General features: G+C 33.4%; 1 protein-coding gene across 1 annotated transcript in view; it reads right to left on the bottom strand.

Annotated features, from left to right (window-relative positions):
- l(1)G0020 (RNA cytidine acetyltransferase l(1)G0020) overlaps nt 1-20,055 on the bottom strand; it is a 200,151-nt gene that overhangs the window by 106,544 nt on the left and 73,552 nt on the right. The window contains exons 8-9 of the mRNA XM_090404566.1: nt 15,697-15,812; nt 1,696-1,845 (exon numbers count right to left, since the gene is read on the bottom strand). Coding sequence (XP_090260692.1) covers nt 1,696-1,845; nt 15,697-15,812 — 266 coding nt within the window. The remainder of the gene's footprint in view (nt 1-1,695; nt 1,846-15,696; nt 15,813-20,055) is intronic.

The following is a 20,055-nucleotide window of genomic DNA, read 5'->3' as shown; positions in this document are numbered from 1 at the left end:
GATAATATCTGTTCACAACTCTCATATCTGTAGTCAAAGCAGTCTGATTAGCCATCTCTAACCAACCTCTTAGTTCCAAAAGTTAGAATTGGTTTGAATGCCGTCTTGTATGCAGCTGAGTTTATTTTACCAGCTTTGCTAATTCTATTGCCATTTCTGAATTTAATTTGCTATCTTCACTAAGCATTGCACCTAAATGCAGAAATGTTTTCCTTCTTGTATCCTTGTCAGATGTCATCTCCTTCCAGGAGGTTGACTACCATGAATGGTTTTGTGCTTCTCATTTACATTCTTCATAGGACAAAAAGGTCCAGTCCTTAATATTTTCCATCCAATCTGTTCTTCATCTTCCTCTTCTTCTTTTTCCTTGTATCATTCCTTCTAGAAGTGTTTTTTGTAGGGTGACCAAGGTAGGTGGTTTTCCTTTTGTTAATGGTTATCAACAGAGTCCTATCTTCTCCAATCATCCCTAATATTTCTATAGTTTTTTTGGCAGTCCATGGGACTAAGAATTCTTCTGAGGATCCACATCTCAAAAGGCTTTTAGTTTATTTTCACAATATTTTGATATTGTCCAGGTTTCTTCTCCATATAGCAGTGATGACCATACGTGGCATTTGGACAGCCTAATTCTTGTTTTAGTGTTAATTTCCCTTGAGGTCAGAATGTTTTTCATGCTAATGAAGGTTGATCTAGCAACTTCTATTCTTCTTAATATTTCCTTACAACACTTTCCATTTTCTGTAATTAGTTGACCAAATATATATAACTCTCTACTTGATCTAAGCTGTTTCCTCTGATCTTAATATTTTTATCAGATATTTTCCCTTTTTCTCTTGTTACCAGCATGATTTTGTTTGTTTGTTTTTTGAAGTTGAAATTAAATCCATATTTTTTACTTAGTCTCTTCTAGTAGGTTTTGAAGATCTTTTTTATTTTCAGCTAGAGTTCTCAAAGTGCATATCCATAAAAAAGGAAAACAAAACTAAATGTAAGAATTACACAGTAATTTCCCTATTGATTGTTCTTGGAAAGATTTATGCAAGCATACGATTTTTCTTAGCCTTAAAAATCATGGAAGGGAAATTGGTTGAAGAATGAGCTGGTTTTAGGCCAATGATTCAGCCAAATACAACAATTTGTATTTAAGTCTTGCAGATCTGCAAAAAGGCATAAGACAAGGTGCCAGGAGAAAAAACTTGCAGAATTAGCAAAAGAAGTATTTTTTGTTAGGATGACAGAAAAAGACCCATATGAAGACTAAGATGGATATGTTATGATGTATGTACCTTAGAAGACCAAAATAAGAAATCTAATAATATTGGCATCCTAACTGACAACAGATTAATCTGGAGGAAAAGTGTCATAGCAAGTCAGTAATAATATCCTTATCTTGATAATGATCCTATCTAGACTGAAAAAAGGTATAAGATTTAAGTCTCTAGCAATTTGTTTTGGTTCTCCTAAAATACTCAAAATATACACAGGCCACCTTAGTTGCTAAAGTGCTAACATAATCAATCACAATCACACTAACGTGTGTACTATGGTTAGATATCTAAAGGTTTTTTTGGTTTCTCTGTATAAATAATACTATCATATGGTTGCAAAGAAAAGCAGCTAATGATTTTATTCTGTAAAGAAAAATTATTATTACATATAAAAAGAAACAAATCTTATTTCAGAAAGGATACAACTGACAGTCCTGAGGTAATGGACATCCAGATGTTAGTTGGGATGATAAAGTAGCATCTAGACACAATAACTGATTTAACCATGCTTCTATTTTATCACCATTCTTGTATCTGATGGATTCATTCAGTGTAATCTCATGAAGCGTACGAGCTATATAAAATTATAAAAAATTAAATTAAATCATATACAGTTGCTACTATATAACGATACTAAATATCTGCATAAAAATTAGTACTAATACACTATTACATATATGGTTAATGTATTTTTAATACAATATATATCATATATAATTACTTCTCAGATTTCTCTCAACAATTTTTTTTTTTTTCGGCATTTCCAATAATCAATATTTTTATTTTTTGAAATACTGATGTCTGTGGTTGTGAGGGAAAGGGTTTGTTTGTGTGTGTGTTTTTATAGTTATGGTATAACTATTATAATGTTTCAATATATAGTACCAACTAAACATTAAGATTTCTTGTTATTCTAAGATATATATATTATTATTATTACATAACACCTCTAGGCAGTCCAAAGACTCATCGATGGGGGGTACCTACTCTACAACTCTCCGTCTCCACCACTCCACCAACCACAACTACTTTCATCATCTACACTGATGCCATCTACTGCCGACCACCACAACTAGCATTTTCACAGACAAACATCTATGCCCATGGCAGGATTCCAATCCGCAGCCTTTTGACTGGAGAGCGGATACACTAACCACTCAGCCAACCAGAATAACAATAAAAATAAATAAATAAATAAAAATATATATCTTAGAACAGTGGTTCCCAACCTTTTCCACTTGCATACCCTTTTAAACCCATTTATATAAATTGTACCCCTTGTTTTTAAATACTGACACTTTTGTTCAGTGCCAATCTTAATGTAAAATTGTTTACTTTACTTGTTTTTTCGCCGATTGTTTTATATGTACCCCTGTATAGCCCAGCACGTACCCCCGGGAGTATGTGTACCACCGGTTGGGAACCGATGTCTTAGAATAACAAGATATATATATTTGGCTATATGAATTTGGACATGGATATCCGAGCAGTTTATCTTTTCATGAGATTGAAGAAGAATTTTCCTTGGCATTCTGGATGACAGAATTAAGACAATTATAGAAAATTTAACTAATTAACTTGATCCTCATCACAAAAATGCATCCTAATTATAAACTTATTTTAGGTTCTGATAGAGCAGTTAATCTTATCTTCATTGTGTGCTATGCCTGACAATTGTATGTATTTTCTAGATGATATGTATTTGTCTTGGCAGGACAAAATAACATAAGTCTCTGGAAAACAAAACCCTGCACACCACAGTATGAGACCAGCTAATTTACCTTCACTTGAAAAGCTCTAATATACTGTTCTTTGCATCATAGATGGGATTCAAACCAGGGTGTTTCCAACCATAAAATTATTATTATTTTCATTCTTCTTAATTTTCTGTTGAAAACATGTAGAATGTTTTTTTATTCTCAGGTGTCATTGACATCCTAATTAAATGCATGTCCTCTTTATGAAAAAAAAACGTTACTAATAAAAAAAAAATAAGAAAAACTAGCATTCCAAATTTTATAAGAAGCTCATAGCAGTTTAATGTACTACCACATAAACGAGTAATTCTATATTGCTAGAAATGGGGAGTGGGGGGGCAAAGGCAATCACCTGCAATGATTGCCTTGTTTCAGTACATAACACATCATGGTATAATCATAAAACAGAAATACTGCCAATTATTTATATATACTTCACCTGTCCAATAGAATAATTCTAATCACAATAAAGGCATATCCAGTAAATGTTACACTCATACAGGTGTATGTACTTGCACCCACTACAGATTCAAGTGAATGAAGATGAGGTTGAAGAATTTTACAGCTGAATGCAACAAGTAGTATAAAGTATTGATAAAACAGATTTTCTCTTGATATGAGATGACTGGAATGCAACAGTGGGAGAAAAAGAAGAATGAGGTATCATTAGAAAATTTGGTTGACTGAGGAATGAAGTAGGAAAAAGGATGTTGGAGTATTGTGTTGAGAACAGTTGCTTTATTGCAAACACTTGCTTCCAACAACAACAACAACATAAAAGAAGAGTACACATGAACTTCACCTAATGGAAAATACAGAAATCAGATAGATTATACTGTTGCCAGCAGAAGGCGGAGAAGTGCTATCCAAGCAGCAAAAACACTACCTGGTGCAGACTGTGGGACAGATCATGAATTATTGATAACTGGAGTTAAATTGAAATTAAGGGATAAGAAGAAACAAAAGAACAGTATCTGATTTTGATTTAGATCCTATAAACAAAGCATTTAAAGTAGAAGTTGGAAGAAATTAAAAAGTGTGGAGAAGACAGGAAGAGAATGAGAACTGTGGGAAGAAACAAAATGTACAGTCATAGAAGCAGCAAAGAATATTCTTAATAAAGCAACAAGAAAGGAAGATTGGAAATGGTTGTTAGAAGAAGAAATGGCAGAGGAAAGAAGAAAAATGAAGTTTCAGTGAAACAAAGAAAGGATTATACAGTTGAATGCAGAGATTTCCAGAAAGAGAGAGAGAGAGGCTAGAATAGATAAGGAAAAACATCTAAACAAAAGGTGCAAGGAAATTGAAGAAAGTAGTATTGCAGGTAGAACAAGAGATTTGTTTAGAAAAATAAATGATGTTAGAGGTAAGTTTATCTCTATATTAGGAGTTGTAAAAAGTAATTTGGGAAAAGGTCTGATGGATGAAGAAGCAGTGAAAAAATCATGGAAAGAGCATGTAGAAAATGTATACAAGAAAGATAATAATATTGAAGGAGAATTTGTTGAGGAACCTATGATAATGAAAAGTGATATCAGCAATGGAACAGATGCCAAAAGGAAAAGCTCCTGGAGCTGATGATGAAGTAGTGCATATATTGACTGAAATTTGTCAACAGGTTTGGAAGAAAATATACTGACCTAGAGATTGGAAAACATTAATATTCATCCCAATTCCAAAAAAAAATCAAATACCAGAAATTGTGAGAATTATAGAACCATTGCTTTAATTTCACATGCAAGTAAAGTTATGCTGAAAGTGATCCAACAAAGGCTGGAGCAATATGTGAAGAGAGAATAGAATGCCACAAGAACAGGCAGGCTTTAGTCTATGTAGAGGAACTAGAGATCAGATAATAAACATGAAATGGATTATGGAAAGAAGAAGAAAATTTCAGAATGAAGTATTTATCTGCTTTATTGATTATAAGAAACCTTTTGATTGCATGGTTCACAAAAGGCTGTGGATTGAAATGAGATCAGTGGGAATACCTGAGCATCTAATTTTCTTGATAAAAGCTATAAGACAACCAAGAAGCTTCAATAAAGTCTTTGGAGAAGGTGTTTGAGTATATGGCAGGATTGTATTTTGTTGCCCTATCTTTTTAATATTTATAGTGAATATATTATGAGAATAGCTAACTTAGAAAAGATCCAGCTGGAATTAAGATTGGTAACAGAAAAATCATTTAAGATATGCAGATGATACAACCCTCATAGCAGAAACTAACTGGAGTAGTTGATTCTGTTGATTAAGAGGGAAAGTAACAAAATCGGACTTAATTTAAACATCAGCAAAACAAAAACGATAGCTTCTGGCAATTTAAATGGATTTATAATAGAGGGAGATAAAACAGAAATCATTGAAAGTTATGATTTACTGGGTCCAGAATCAGAAATGATGGTAAATATGATGATGAAATTAAAAAGGATTAGTCATGGGAAAAAAAGGTATGTTAAGCCTGACAGAAATTATGAAAGATAGAGGTATGAGTAATACTTCTATCTTTCATAATATTAATTTGACAATTCTAACTTTCAAAAGTTAGAATTGTCAAAAATGGTATCTCCAGTAGTGATGTATGGATGTGAAAGCTGGATTATTAAGAAAGACAGAAAGCAAATTGATTAATTTGAATTATGGATGTGGTGGAGATTATTGAGAATCCCATGGACTGCAAGAATAATCAATAAGAAAGTTTTAGAGAGTATAAAGACAGAATGCTCCTTGGAGGTGATGATCGCTAAATAGAAGTTGATGTACTTTAGACATATTATGCAAGCCGATGAATCATTAGAAAAGGCAGTATGTTGGGGAAGATTGAGAGAATGAGAAGAGGAGGAAGACCACAAAAGAGTTGGATGGACAACATAAAAGAACTTATCAACTTGAACTTACAATTGCTGAAAGAAAGGACAAAAGGCTAAGTGGGATGGAAAGCCTCTGTTCACAAGATTCCCCAAGAGTCATAAACAACTGGATGGCACATAACAACAACTTCACCACCATCATCATCAATTTACTGATATATGCACCCTCAAGGGGTTTTCAAGCTGCTATGACAGCACTGCATGATTAAGTTTACATTATTATTAATCTCCTACCAACAATTTTCCTCCAAATTAGTCTATTACTTGGCAGCACTCATATTGTCATTCTAAGACACTTCTGACTGAATCAATCCAACTTGGACTTCCTCTCTCTCTTTTACCTGCCATCTTGGCATCAAATATCTGTTTCTCTAACCTTTCTTCTTCCATTCCATTTAAGGGACCATAATTCTAATCTAAGTGCCTTCAAGTTCCTTCCTAATGTCTCCATTTTTAATATGTCATCTATTCAGACTCCAAATTTTTCTCAGAACTCTCATATCTGTGGTCTCTAATCTTTCATTAAGTGCCTTATTTCTAACCCAACTCCCAGATCCATAACCAAAAACTTTGAATACTCTCTTCTATATTGCCAGTTTAGTGTTCTGGTTAATTTCTCTCTTATTCCATATAAATTTATTCAACTAGCTTACTAACTTTACCTATTCTGTTATTTATTTTCAAAGAGACTGCAGAATATTAGTGAATTTTAGTGAATATGGCAATTTAATTTGCATCCTTCACTAAAACAGAAAGAGACAATAGAATTATTCAGGAAATCACCTAAATAATTTATATGGAACAAGAGAAAACTTTGCCAAAATACTAAATTAGCTGCATGCAAGACAGTGTTCAAACCAGTTTTAACTTATGCATCTGAGAACTAGAAACTAATGCTTTATTAAAAACTGGAGGGCCACAGATATGAATACTGAGAAAGATAGAAGTGTGAACAAATAGCACCAATGGCAGTATCATATTAAAAATGAGGATACTAGGAAAGAAACTGAAATAGCATACAGAAATGTGTCAGTAGAGCTAATCTCAGGTGGTATGTCACTTAAATAGAATGGGAGGGGAAAGATTAGCAAAATGAGTGTTCTCTGACAGTATGGTAAGAAAAAAACAGCCTTAGAAATGAGCATATAAAATCTGATAATAATGGAGTATTAATAGATAACAGGCTGGCTTGGTTGGCCGAGTGGTTAGTGTATCCGCTCTCCAGCCAATAGGCTGCGGGTTCGAATCCCACATAGGCATGGATGTTTGTGATTGTCTTCCACTTTCATACATTCCTTCACCCAAGTGTAGATATACTCTCCCAATATGGACTGGGTCACCATGGGAGTAGTAGACCCAAACCTCCCGCAATGGGAGAGGCTTTCACCCTACAGTGGGTAGAAAAATAGGCTGTTCATCATCATCATCAACAGATAACAGACTGAGAGGAAAATTGTCAATAGGAAGTTGGAAATGATATAACTTTTTCATGTATGACTATCATATGTCAGGAATTTGATGATGAACTTGACTAAAAACATTGCCAAAATAGCTAAAGTACTTTACTTATGGTATAGGTTCTCTACTGAGAATGTAGCTGAAGTTTTCCATGTTCCTGCCTATTATCATAATTTTAGTCTTCTTATTACTGAGTTTTATTCCAAATTTGTTATAGGTGTTATTCAATTTAGTCAGAGAATAATGGAGATTTGCACTGGATGTGTGTTTAGGAGTACATCACCTGCATAAAGCAAACAGCTAACTTTGATATCTCCAATTCTAATACCTGATTTTACATCAAAACCACAATCCTGTATTTCCTTCAATTCTAACTGCTGACTTAACTTAAAAATAGACTATGTATTGCCCTGTATAATGTTACATTCATCCTATATAGTTATAGTATTCTGAAAAGCTTTAGAATTTATACACCTGCTGAGAGATAATTATTTAAGGCAGCAAGTGATCGAGGGGACTAGGGCGTGTGAAAGTATTGGACCTAGTCATAGGATGAGAAGAGCTATCCATAACCAATGTGACCTCACTGCCTCCAACAGGTGAAAGTGACCATGCAGTCTTGACTTGGGAGAGTGTACAACATGAGGAATAATCTCATGTTGTATGCGGAAGTACAAAAGCAGGTGATTATGAAAGTTTAGGAAGAAGCTTAAATCTGTGCACTGGCATTGAACACTGCAGAGTAAGGATGTTAGTAGTGCATGGGAGATAGTTAAGGATCATCTAGATCAGGGGTTCCCAACCTTTTTGTTTCCTAGAGCACATTCTAAAATACCGATAGGGCGACGTGCACCATCTATTTTTTCAAGCAATTTTTTTGAATTCTTTTGTTAAATGAATACATACAAAGTTTACATTATAATCAAATGTTTTATTACTTAAAAGTTTACATTATATAAAAATTTAAATATATATATATGTAAGTTAGTGTGATCTTTGGCATTGCATTTCATTGGCCGGTACTTCATAATTAGGAGAATATGATGATATTCCAGTTCTTAAACTGGAATGAACAACTTCGAATGCGTATCTACTTTACATTGTATGCGTTTAATACTTGTCATGTGTCATATAGCCATGCCATGAATTGTTGCGTGATTATTTCAAACTATACGGCACATGGTTGAACAGCGGCGGGCACACACAAATTGGTTGACGGGTGCATAGGGTTGGGAATCCCTGATCCAGATTATAGGTTCCCAAAGTGGGCGCTGAAGCCTTCTGGGGGGGGATCAGAAGCATTTGGGGGCATTCAGGCGGTCTAGGGGTCGGTGGCTCTTTATAGAAGAAAGTAATAATATTTATTTGAAAATTAATTATTTTCGTGATTTTGCAATTAGATAATCATTTAAAATTTAAATATTGCATTTTAATTCATCTTATGCTCGTCTTACACGATCAATTTTTTTATCAATTTTCTATTTCAATTATTTAATCATTTGAAAATTTACCATGTCAGATAGAAATAGATGTCAATTTTCTATGTCAATGAGAAAATAGAGCATGTATATATATATGTGTGTGTGTGTGTGTATAATAGGTTATGTTTACAGTAGCAAATATATTCGTTATATTTCATTTCAAAATATATATAAAATATATAAAACCACTTTTATATATTATAATGTTTTCTGTGGTTATGTTTTGTAGGTTTGTTGTTAATATCTTGTGTAATTATTTTATTTATTAATTATTATTTATAATTATTCGGACAAAACACGGAAAACTGTTACAAAATTTATATCTGGCAAAGTGGGCAGTGGCCTGAAAAAGTTTGTGAACCTATGATCTAGATAAAGCAACATTACATTGTAAACGGGTTAAGAAGGGTTAATCAGGTTGGGGTTAAATGGATGAGTAATATCATTAATTACGAGCCGCAGAAGAAGAAAATGCTTGAAGTGTATTTAAAGAGGAAGGTGCATGGCAAGGAAGGCAAAATCATATTATGAGAAGAATCTAGCCAAACAGGCTAAAGGAAATCCCATAGAGTTCTTTTATTATGTGGCAAGTAAGAGGAAGAATGAATATGGAAGATTAACCTTAATGACGATGATCACAAGATGACAGAAGCAGATAAAATAGCCCAGTTACTGAGTGACCACTTTTCAACAGTATATCATCCTAGAGAGGTTACTGCTTTAACATATGAGACAGATCCTAATGTGAGAACAAACGTGGATGAATTGAAGGTTCTTAGGATATTGCAGAATCTCAATCTATATGCAGATGTGGAATTAAGTGGGATATGCTCAGGTTTTGAGGGAATGAGCAAGGAATCTGGCAATGCCTCTGACTAGGCTCTTTAATTTAAGTCTCAGCTCTGGTAGAGTTCCAAGGGAGTGGAAAGAGGGCAAAATAATTCCCATGCATAAGGGAGGTTCTAAGACTGCAGTAGCAAATTATAGACCAATCAGTATCTCAGGTGCAGCAGTAAAAGAACTGGTATGTTCTAAATAAAAGTTGGTTAATTTGCCAAATATTTCAGTCTGAATATTACAGATCATCTTCAGTGGCTACATAGGAATAGTTTAAAAAAAAACAAGGTGGAATATGAAGAATTGATCATTCACACATAGAACGAGCCATGTGATGTCATATCGCTAAAAATGTTTACTCTTCTAATACTTAGCGATATGACATCACGCGGCTCGTTCTATGTGTAAATGATCAATTGTTTGTATTCCACCTCGTTTTTTTTAAAACTATTCCTGTGTAGGCACTGAAGATGGTCTGTAATATTCAGACCGAAATATTTGGCAAATTAAACATTATTCTTGTGTAAACGTGTATATATTTCTAATCATTATGTCACAAGTATCGTTAAAGAATCAAATTTTATTCCTTCAACAGGGAAAACGTCACCAAAAAAAACGGTAAATTAGGTAAACTATCAGTAACTCAAGGCAAGTTGCGAGGATCATGCAACAAGATAATTCCTAATTTTGCTAAGATTAAAGAAACCATTAAATCTCCTGGAGCGCATAATATTTACAGGAACACCAGTTTATCTTTAATCCGTGATCAACTCAGAGCAGCTAAACATGATCTGGCTATTAACATTCATCAAGTTTCTGATCTCCGTACCTATATCTCCACAAACGTAGAACCACATCTTTCAAACATAGTTCTGAATGTAGCTAAACGCTCTTTACAACATTCGTATAAAAAACAGAACCAATATCTAAACCACAAATATGATGTTCTTGTTTCTAAACAAATCAAGCCGTTCTAAGTTCCAGATAACTGGATCGTCAAAGTACCCGGTTGGCCTTTAACTAATAGTGAAACACTCATCCAAACAAAAGGACATGATTTCTCTATAGTCCCTAAAAAGATTCCATATCTAGATTTTCTAGTTAATATCGAACGGAACCTCATTCATCTGATCAAGTGAAAAAGCTAATGCTCTCCGTCTAGAAGTTGCTTCTTCGCTACTTAAAGCCAAGCTTCCTCCTTCGAACATATCTCCTTTGAAAAACTCTTCTGATTTCTTAAATAAATTGAAAAACATCACTTTACAACCTACAGATCTTATGGTTATCTTTGATATATAATCTTTATATACGAACGAATGTACCTCTCAAAGAGACTTTAGGATTACTTGCTGACATCTTCCCACAAGATATTATAAAGTTATTTGATTTCGTAATGTACTCTGGATATTTCTTACGTCAAAACAAATTTTACAACCAAGTGGAAGGAACAGTCATGGGAAGTCCACTCTCTCTCCTGCTCTTGCCAACTTTTATTTAGAGCATCTAGAAGAAGTCCTGTTCTCATCTATATTCCCTCAACCATCCTTTTGGGTTAGATATATAGATGACGTCTTTGCTGTATGGCCTCACAACAGACTCTTTACCTTCCTTTTTAAGCAGTATCAATTCCTTACATTCTCGTACAAAGTTTACCATGGAGATTGAAAAAAGACAAGTAATCATTTTCAGATGTCCTTCTCATCCGTTCACCTTCAGGTATTCTTACAATAACAGTTTACAGATACCCAACTTTCATAGGTCGTTATATTCTATAAATCTGCTCATCATCCTTGTCAAAAAACAGGAATCATAAAATGTTTAATCCAAAGAGCCAAAACTAACTGTTCAACTTCTCATTTATTACAGAAAGAACTTTCGACTATCAAACATCACATGAAACTAAATGGCGTTTCCGAAAAGAGTACACAACATATTTTCGATTCTTGCAATCCAACACAGAACAGCAAAGATTCAATACATCGAGTTCCAATTCCTTACATTTCCGGGATTTCAGAACCAATTTCAAGAATTCTGAAGAAATATGATTTAACAGCCACTTATATACCTATTAACAAATTATCCACCCATTTCCCTTCATCTAAAGATAAACGCTCAACTTGTCTCTACCTGGTGTGTATCAAGTTCCTTTTAACTGTAATCTTTCCTACTTTGGACAAACTGGATGTTCTATAGAAAAAAAAATTCAAGAGCATCAATCATCAATTCAACACAATAAACCCGAGAAATCTGAATTAGCTCAGCATGGATTAGAAACAAGCCACAACATCCTTTGGTCCAAGACTCTCCTCCTACACAGATGTCGCTACAAATTTGAACGTTTATTTAAAGAAAGTGTGGAGGCCTTACTTCAATGTCCTAACTTGAATCGTAATGACTGTATATCTATATCAAAAATTTGGGAAAGTTTAATCAGGATAACACATTAATTTTTTATTTTTATTTTTAAATAATTTTTTTAATGTAAATTTCCTATATTAGTCTAATGTTATTTAAGATTATTATATGAATTTCTGAATTAATATCTTTTAATTATGACTTTAAAAATGTTTATTCTTCTAATACTTAGCGATATGACATCATGCGGCTCGTTCTATGTGTGAATGATCAATTGTTCGTATTCCACCTTGTTTTTTTAAAACTATTCTTATGTAGCCACTGAAGATGGTCTGTAATATTCAGACCGAAATATTTGGCAAATTAAACAATATTCTTGTATAAACATGTACATATTTCTAATCATTATGTCACAAGTATTGTTAAAGGATCAAATTTTATACCTCAATATTTAAGAAATAAAAGTTTTATTCATTTTTGGAATGAATAACATCTACTCCAATTACTTTTCCAAATTTTAAGTTTTTGATGAAAATTTCTACCTGAAGTGATATGTATACTCCTGCTTGCATTTCTCTTGAAAATTTTCTACTACTGCTTCATTACTTCTTGTTTCATTTAACAATCTTTCAAAGTAATTACACCAGACATCTATGATATCCTTATCTTTAGTTTTCTTTGTCACCTTTATTATCTTTGATTTCTTTTATAGCATGCTTTCCTCCATTTCTAAGTTTTCTCAATAGCCTCATAATACATTTTGCTACCATCATGATATTTATCTTTATTATTCTTACCAAGATTTTCCCATGACTTTGTTTTTTCTCTGTATTCTTTTAGGGTATCTCTAACTTATTTGCTAGGAACTTTTGGTATGCTTTCTTCTTTTCCAGGACTAATTCTTTAAATTCTTGTCCACTATGTTGTTCTGATTTTTCTATCCTTGCAGGCAACTTCATCACATGCTGCCATACCTGAATCAACCAATTTTTTTTTTAAGATTTTACAACAGAGAACTCCAAAGTTCGGATCTTGTTTTCAAACTGTTTCATTTTTTCTTTAATAATGCTTGCACAGTTTACTTGTAAAAGCATCTCAACTTTACTTATTTGTAAAATTTTCTTACATACTTTTTTTTATATACACTTCACCTGGTGCAGAAACTAATCCATTTATGTAATATATATATTTTCAAACAGGAAATGTTTTGTGTCTGTGTGTGTATGTGTATGTATATATATATATATATATATATATTTATAACTTCATACATGAAAAATAAGAAAACATTAGTTTTGAGATATTTTCTGCACCATGAAGGCAGTTCATTAATATTAGTTTTAAATGAAAATTCTACTAAAAAAGCACCTGAAACTGGCATGTCATTACATACATTGATGAGTGTGTAGAAAGTCCATCCAATGTAGAAAGGACATGCTATGTGGTCATGCAAGTTCCTTCCAGATGTTGCTAACACTTTCCTTCAGTTGAAACATCCTTAAGAAATTTCCTCATGTCCTATATGGGATTCAAACCCAATGTAAGTTACCATCAGTGCCCTATTGTATCTTTGAGCACACTGAGTTATATTATTCAATGTAACACTATTGAGTCACTCATAGAAATTCCAAAATTTAAAATTTAATATAACTTTATTCAATATACAATGAAAGTAGTGTGAAATAAGTATTTAAACCAACAATGTTTTCTACAAAAGAATAAAATCATAGAAATGGTAAAATACACACATTCCAAATGAGGAACAAAGTAGGAGAGGACATTTACAAAAGAATAATTGTATTATGCAAGACAGCCCCCATATGTAAGTAGTATCCTATTTGTGCATAGCTATCTGGTGTTATACAATTATCCATTTATGTAAATGTCCTCACTCTCTCACTGTAGGTATCATGTTGTAAACATCTACTCGATGCAGTTATTTAATAAGATAATGGACATTGTATGTTTTTAAATATATATATATTGCCATATATATATATATATTGAATGTATATGGCAAAGAATATTTCAATCATATATTTAAATATTTTTTCAAGCTTTTCATCATTCAGTATTAATTTTTCAAATATTACAAATCAAACTTTTGAAATTTCTGGTATCCTCTTCAATTTCTAAAGGAAATCTGTATTGTAATTTGCTTAGTGAAGATATGCTTTTGCAACAGCTGTAAAGTTATGGAATATAATTTAACTATTATCCAGCTAATTATTTTTTGAAGCTTCAAAGAAGGAAACAGCAGTCAAAATATTTAATTAAGATTAATTTCAGATATTTTGATTCATCTATCATGGATCATCAACATCAATGTAAAACAGTCCTAAATAAAATTAAAAATTTTTTTTTTTAAAATTAAACAATAATGAAAGTATATGGAGAATGGAATTTCTCCTTATATGTGGTCGCAAGACAGCCAAGTAAAAAACGATACTATTAGGATCAATCGAAGTGTGCATGCAATATAAGAAAAAAAAATGAAGAATATGTGCTACATGCAATAAAAATATATATAATCAAACAGTATAATTCTTAATAATAATATCCTAGATTTTTGGCATAGAGAGCAGAGCCCATTGTTAAAGTTCAGATTTGAATGCCGAAGTACTAGAGAACTTTCTTTAATGAAATGTTCTGCTAGACCCAAATTGTTCCATTTCATGGCAGAAATGTAGGACTGGTGTTTAGAAAGACTATTTCCACAACTTTCAAGCCATTAAATTTAATTAGCTCATTGATACCATCTCTAAAAGATAAAATTCCATTCCTACTGTAACACGGAGTTTATTCAGTCTCATGCAACTGCAAGTTATTCTACTTTGGACAAACAGCTGATCTAAAAACTACACAGTTAATTATATAAGTTTTTATTACATGTAACACATATGCTTCAATTTTTATATATATAAATAATCTCTCTCATACACACACACGCTTCAACTGATCCTAATAATATCATTTTTTTTAACTGGTTGCCTTGTGACTACATAAGGAGAGATTATATTCTCCATATACCTTCATTGGTGTTTAATTTTTTTATTTCTAACTGTTTTACACTGATGATGATCCATGATACGTGAATCGAAATATCTGTAATAATCCATCTTAATTAAATATTTTCGCCTGTGTCTACATATTTATTCATTATACAGAATGAATAATGCACAGTTATCTCTTAATAAAAGATACAGCAGTCTGCTTGCAGAAAGGCTGACTTTCTGTAGGCAGAATTATCTCCCTTGACATCATTATAGTACAAACGGACAAGAGGCTGAGAACAATAACAGGAAGGGCATTCACAGGGAGAAGAAACTTGCACTAAATTATGAAATGAGTTATTCAGAACAGGCTGATATCTACAGTACATTTGGAAGGACTACTGGTTAGGAAAAAAGAGATCAATGACAATGATTGGAGCACAGTGAGAATTGCTTATTATTCTGGTGAATAAAACTATGATAAATCAAAAAATACAGACATATAAAAAACAAGATGTATGATAGAATCATCCATCCCACTTGAACATATACAGCACAAAACAGAATTTCTAGGAAAACAGAGATGAATTATCATCTCTTGGAGGTATAATATTAACAAATAAAAAAAAAGCATGATGATACTCACTGCACTGTGCAGAATTCTAGCAGCTTACCTGTAGTCAAAGATGTTGTTTTGGAAATGGTGTCTGTGGCATTACTTGGAGCACATGCTTGTTGTCGAAGTTGTTGAATCAGCTTAAGAGACAATGAACGTCCAGTACCTTCATAACTAAAAACACAATGTTCATTCTTTTATCAGACAATAAAATTATTAACAAGGAAATACAGCAACATAAAATATTTAAATTGTTATGCAGAAATTATCCTAACTTGTAAAAATAAGCAGACAATACTCTATCTCAGGATGGACCACTGTCTACAGATGAGTGTGTCCCCCCCCCCATAATTTTTAGCTAATGCTCCATACCAATTCCTTAACAGCAAGTACTACTGGCATTGTGAATATGATTTTTTTATGTGAATGAGGTAGTAACAGTGGTAAATATTAATCTACAGTAAATATGACAAGAATCTAAAAGCTTCTTGGCTTTGCTTTCCGGATATCAACCTGTATTAGCCAAGAATTAAAAATAACTGTTATTCTAGATAGGAGAGGAGAGTATAACCGAGAGGAGACCTCCACATAGCCTTCAAAGGAATGCAGAGAACCGACCAGGGCTTCTGACCTAATGTCCAATCCTTACCTTCTCGTGGTGCACCCTGTTGGGTATCTATTTGGATACTGAACGAACGAGGATGGGCTGCAATTTACGATTTAGCCGACCAAATCGTATTCTTATTGGTTAAACCAAAATAAAAAATGATGGTACAACATGACAAAATTTCATGCCGGCTGGGGCGTCGCCTGGTTAAACAAGGCCCCTGCTGTTTTCGCCAGGGAACCAGGGCAAACAGCGAAAAGTCAGCTACTGAAACAAATCTGAAAACAAACCCCCAACTCAACATTACCAGAGTTAAAGATTGGTACTATCAACATAAGAAGCCTGAATGGCAAAGAAATGGAGCTAGTTGAGGAATTAGATAAGTACCAGATCGACATAATAGGGGTGACTGAAACAAAAAAAGACAAAAACTGGTGAGATCTTTCTGAGCAATAAATACAAAATGTTATATTCAGGCAATGACAATCAAGGAAAAGAAGGAGTAGCCATAGTATTCAACACAAAATACGAGGCTAATCTTCTTGAATGGCAGCCGGTCTCAAGTAGAGTAATGTGGGCAAATATGAGAAATGGGAACTGGACAATGAGACTTATTTGTGCCTATGGTCCCACAGAAGGTAGAAGTGGAGGAATTTTTTGAGGCTTTAGAAAAAGCAACTGACACAATGAAAAAGGAAAAGTTGGTCCTTGTTGGATCTAAATACCAGAGTAGGAAGTGATTGTGAGACATACAAAAATATTTTGGGAAAATTTGGAGAAAAGAGCAAAGCTAATAATAATGGCAAATATCTGTTGGATTTCTGCTCAGGACATGGACTGGTTATTACTAACTCCATGTTCCAACATAAAAATGTGCACAAATTCACATGGAGAGAAGAGGCAAGGAATAAGAAAAGTCTCATTGACTATGTTATTGTTAGTGATGTTTTCTCCCTGGTGCAGGACACCAGAGTGTATAGAGGATTTGAAATTGGAAGTGATCACTATTTAGTCTTGAGCAGGATAAAATTGAATTTCATATTGAAAAGAATGATCTGATAATGTTGGAGTATTGACAAGTAACAGACTGATTTGGAGGAAAATTGTAGACAGGAAGTTAGCAATGATGTAATTTTTTTCATGTAGTACTGTCATATCCTGTAAACCCCTTGAGGGTACATGGTAGGAATTTGATGATGATGATACTATTCTAGATAAAATTGACTCTCAACATAGCAGATGAAAGGAATACACTGTTTGTGGCACTTTGGTTGTGACTTTTTGATACTTTGAGTGAGCAACTTTGTCATATAAAAAACCACCTGTATGCCACAGTAATTAACTTTTTAATATGCAAATATTTTGTCTTAAGCATCATAAGACATCATCAGTACAGTTATTAAACAATAATAGGAGTTCCGTTCAAAAAAAAAAAAAAAAAATTTGTGAGCATGCTTACATTGGAATACCTCTATGTACACAGTAGTGATTAAAAACTATTGAGCTGTAATTAAATTAAAATATAACTGACAAATTTATTTTACACAATTGAGGATAACAATTTCCCTTTTGGACTTTTGGAATAGTGAGACAGTCGTTCCGGTTAAGACTGGGTCTATGACGTAAGGCTTCAGCACTTTCTTTATATAAATGCTCATGTTTATATATGGATCTATATAGTAATATAGTGTTATGTCATTGGATGCTGTGGTTAACATTTTCAACTCCATGTTGAAAATGCTAACTTTTTTTTATTAACCATGTTCATTTATTCATAGATCTTCCTGTTTGTCCAAAAGACAAGTTACAAGAACACAGCACTTAGTATGTGCCAGATAACATCATTGGTGAGTGTTTGTCTATTGGAGAAGGTAACAAATTGTGAATTTGGTTGATAGGTAGCAGCGAGTTTGTATTTCTTCATAATTTTTGACAAACATTCAGAGATGTCTTTGATATATCGTATAGAAGTCCTATGGGGTTCTTCTTATCTGGGCTGAGTGGCTAATAATTACATCCATTTAGTGAGGCTGTATCTTTAATAATTTCCAATTCTTGTTTTAAAAATTCTTCCAAGGAACAAAACTTGTGTGCTCTGGATGCTAAATATTTCAAATTAAACACACTACTATATACATAGAGGGATTCCAATGTAAGCACGTGTACTAATTTTTTTTTTTAATGTAATTCCTATTGTTGTTTAATAACTGTATTGATGATGTCTTATGACGTAATACTTAAGGCAAAATATTTACATATTAAAAAGTTAATTATTGCAGCATACATGTGATTTTTTAGTTATGAATATTCCATAGGTTTCACTATATCATCATCATCATCCTGCCATGTACCCTCAAGGGGTGTACAGGATATGATAGTACTACATGAAAAAAATGACATCATTACTAACTTCCTATCTACAATTTTCCTCCAAATCAGTCTGTTACTTGTCAAGACTCCAACATTATCAGATCTTATATTTCTATCGTCTAAGGCACTTTGTACCGTACCAATCCACCTATATCTTGGTCTTCCTCTGAGTCCTTTTGCTGCCAACCTGGCAGAGAACACTTGTTTTGCTAATCTTTCCTCGCCCATTCTGTTCAAGTGACCATACCACCTGAGATTAGCTCTGCTAACGCATTCCTGGATGCTGACAATGTCAAGTTCTTTCCTAATAGCCTCGTTTTTAATATGATATTGCCATTGATGCCATCTGTTCACGCCTAAAATCTTTCTCAGGACTCTCATATCTGCGGTCTCTAGTCTTTGGTAAAGTGTTTTACTTCTGACCCAGCTCTCAGATCCATAAGTTAAAACTGGTTTGAACACTGTCTTGTATACAGCTAATTTAGTGTTCCGACTAATTTCTGTCTTATTCCATATGAATTTATTCAATTCACTTCCTACCATACCTGCTTTGCTGATTCTGTTGTCTATTTCTATATTTAATTTACCATCTTCAGTAAAAATCATGCCTAAGTAGGTGAAATGTTTTACTTGTTCCACAGGTTCTCCCTTCACAATGCAGTTGACATTTTCAATGATTCTGCCTATTTCATTGTCTTTGTCTTTTTATTGCTGACCTTCATACCATATCCATTACAACAGCTATTCAATTTAGTCAGAGAATCTTGCAGATTTGTAGCGGATTTATTTAGAAGTATAACATCATCCGCATAAAGCAAAGAGCTGACATTAACATCTCCTATTTTGATATGATGTTTAATACCACTTTCCTTCATAATGTGATCCATATAGATAATGAATAACAGAGGGGATAATGTACATCCTTGTCTCACACCAGATTTAACATTAAACCATCTTCCTGTACTCCCTTCAATTCTAACTGCTGACTTACAACTCAAATAAAGACTAAGTATTGCTTGATATAATGCCCCATTGACACCATATAACTGCAGTGTATTGAATAGCTTCTCTCTTGGCACCTTGTCATATGCATTTTCCAAATCAACAAAACTTAAATACAGATTTGTTTAAGTTAAGGGATATTACATCCCATATCGTTTCTTAGCCGAATAAGAAACTCAAAGAGTTTCATGCCGAATATAGTAGAAACTATATAAAGTTCGGCGATTCCAAGCGTAAGCAAATACCTGGATACCGCAGCAACTGACCCTTAAGGTAGTGCAAGCTGAGGCAACTCATGTCAAAGGTGGAGCAAGCTCCGATCACTATTCTTGATATTTACCCATAATGTGAACTTAGCTCCTAGGAGCTGTGTTACTGTTCTACATTATGAGAGAAGATCACTACCCATACCGGTTTCAACCTTTATTGAGGTCTCAT

The sequence above is a fragment of the Typopeltis vanoorti genome, chromosome 15 (genome assembly GCF_054136105.1).
Source record: "Typopeltis vanoorti isolate ZY-2024b chromosome 15, IOZ_Tvanoo_1.0, whole genome shotgun sequence".
Classification (NCBI taxonomy): domain Eukaryota; kingdom Metazoa; phylum Arthropoda; class Arachnida; order Uropygi; family Thelyphonidae; genus Typopeltis; species Typopeltis vanoorti.
Note: the sequence above shows the minus strand (reverse complement) of the source record. Positions and strands in the feature narration are given on the sequence as shown.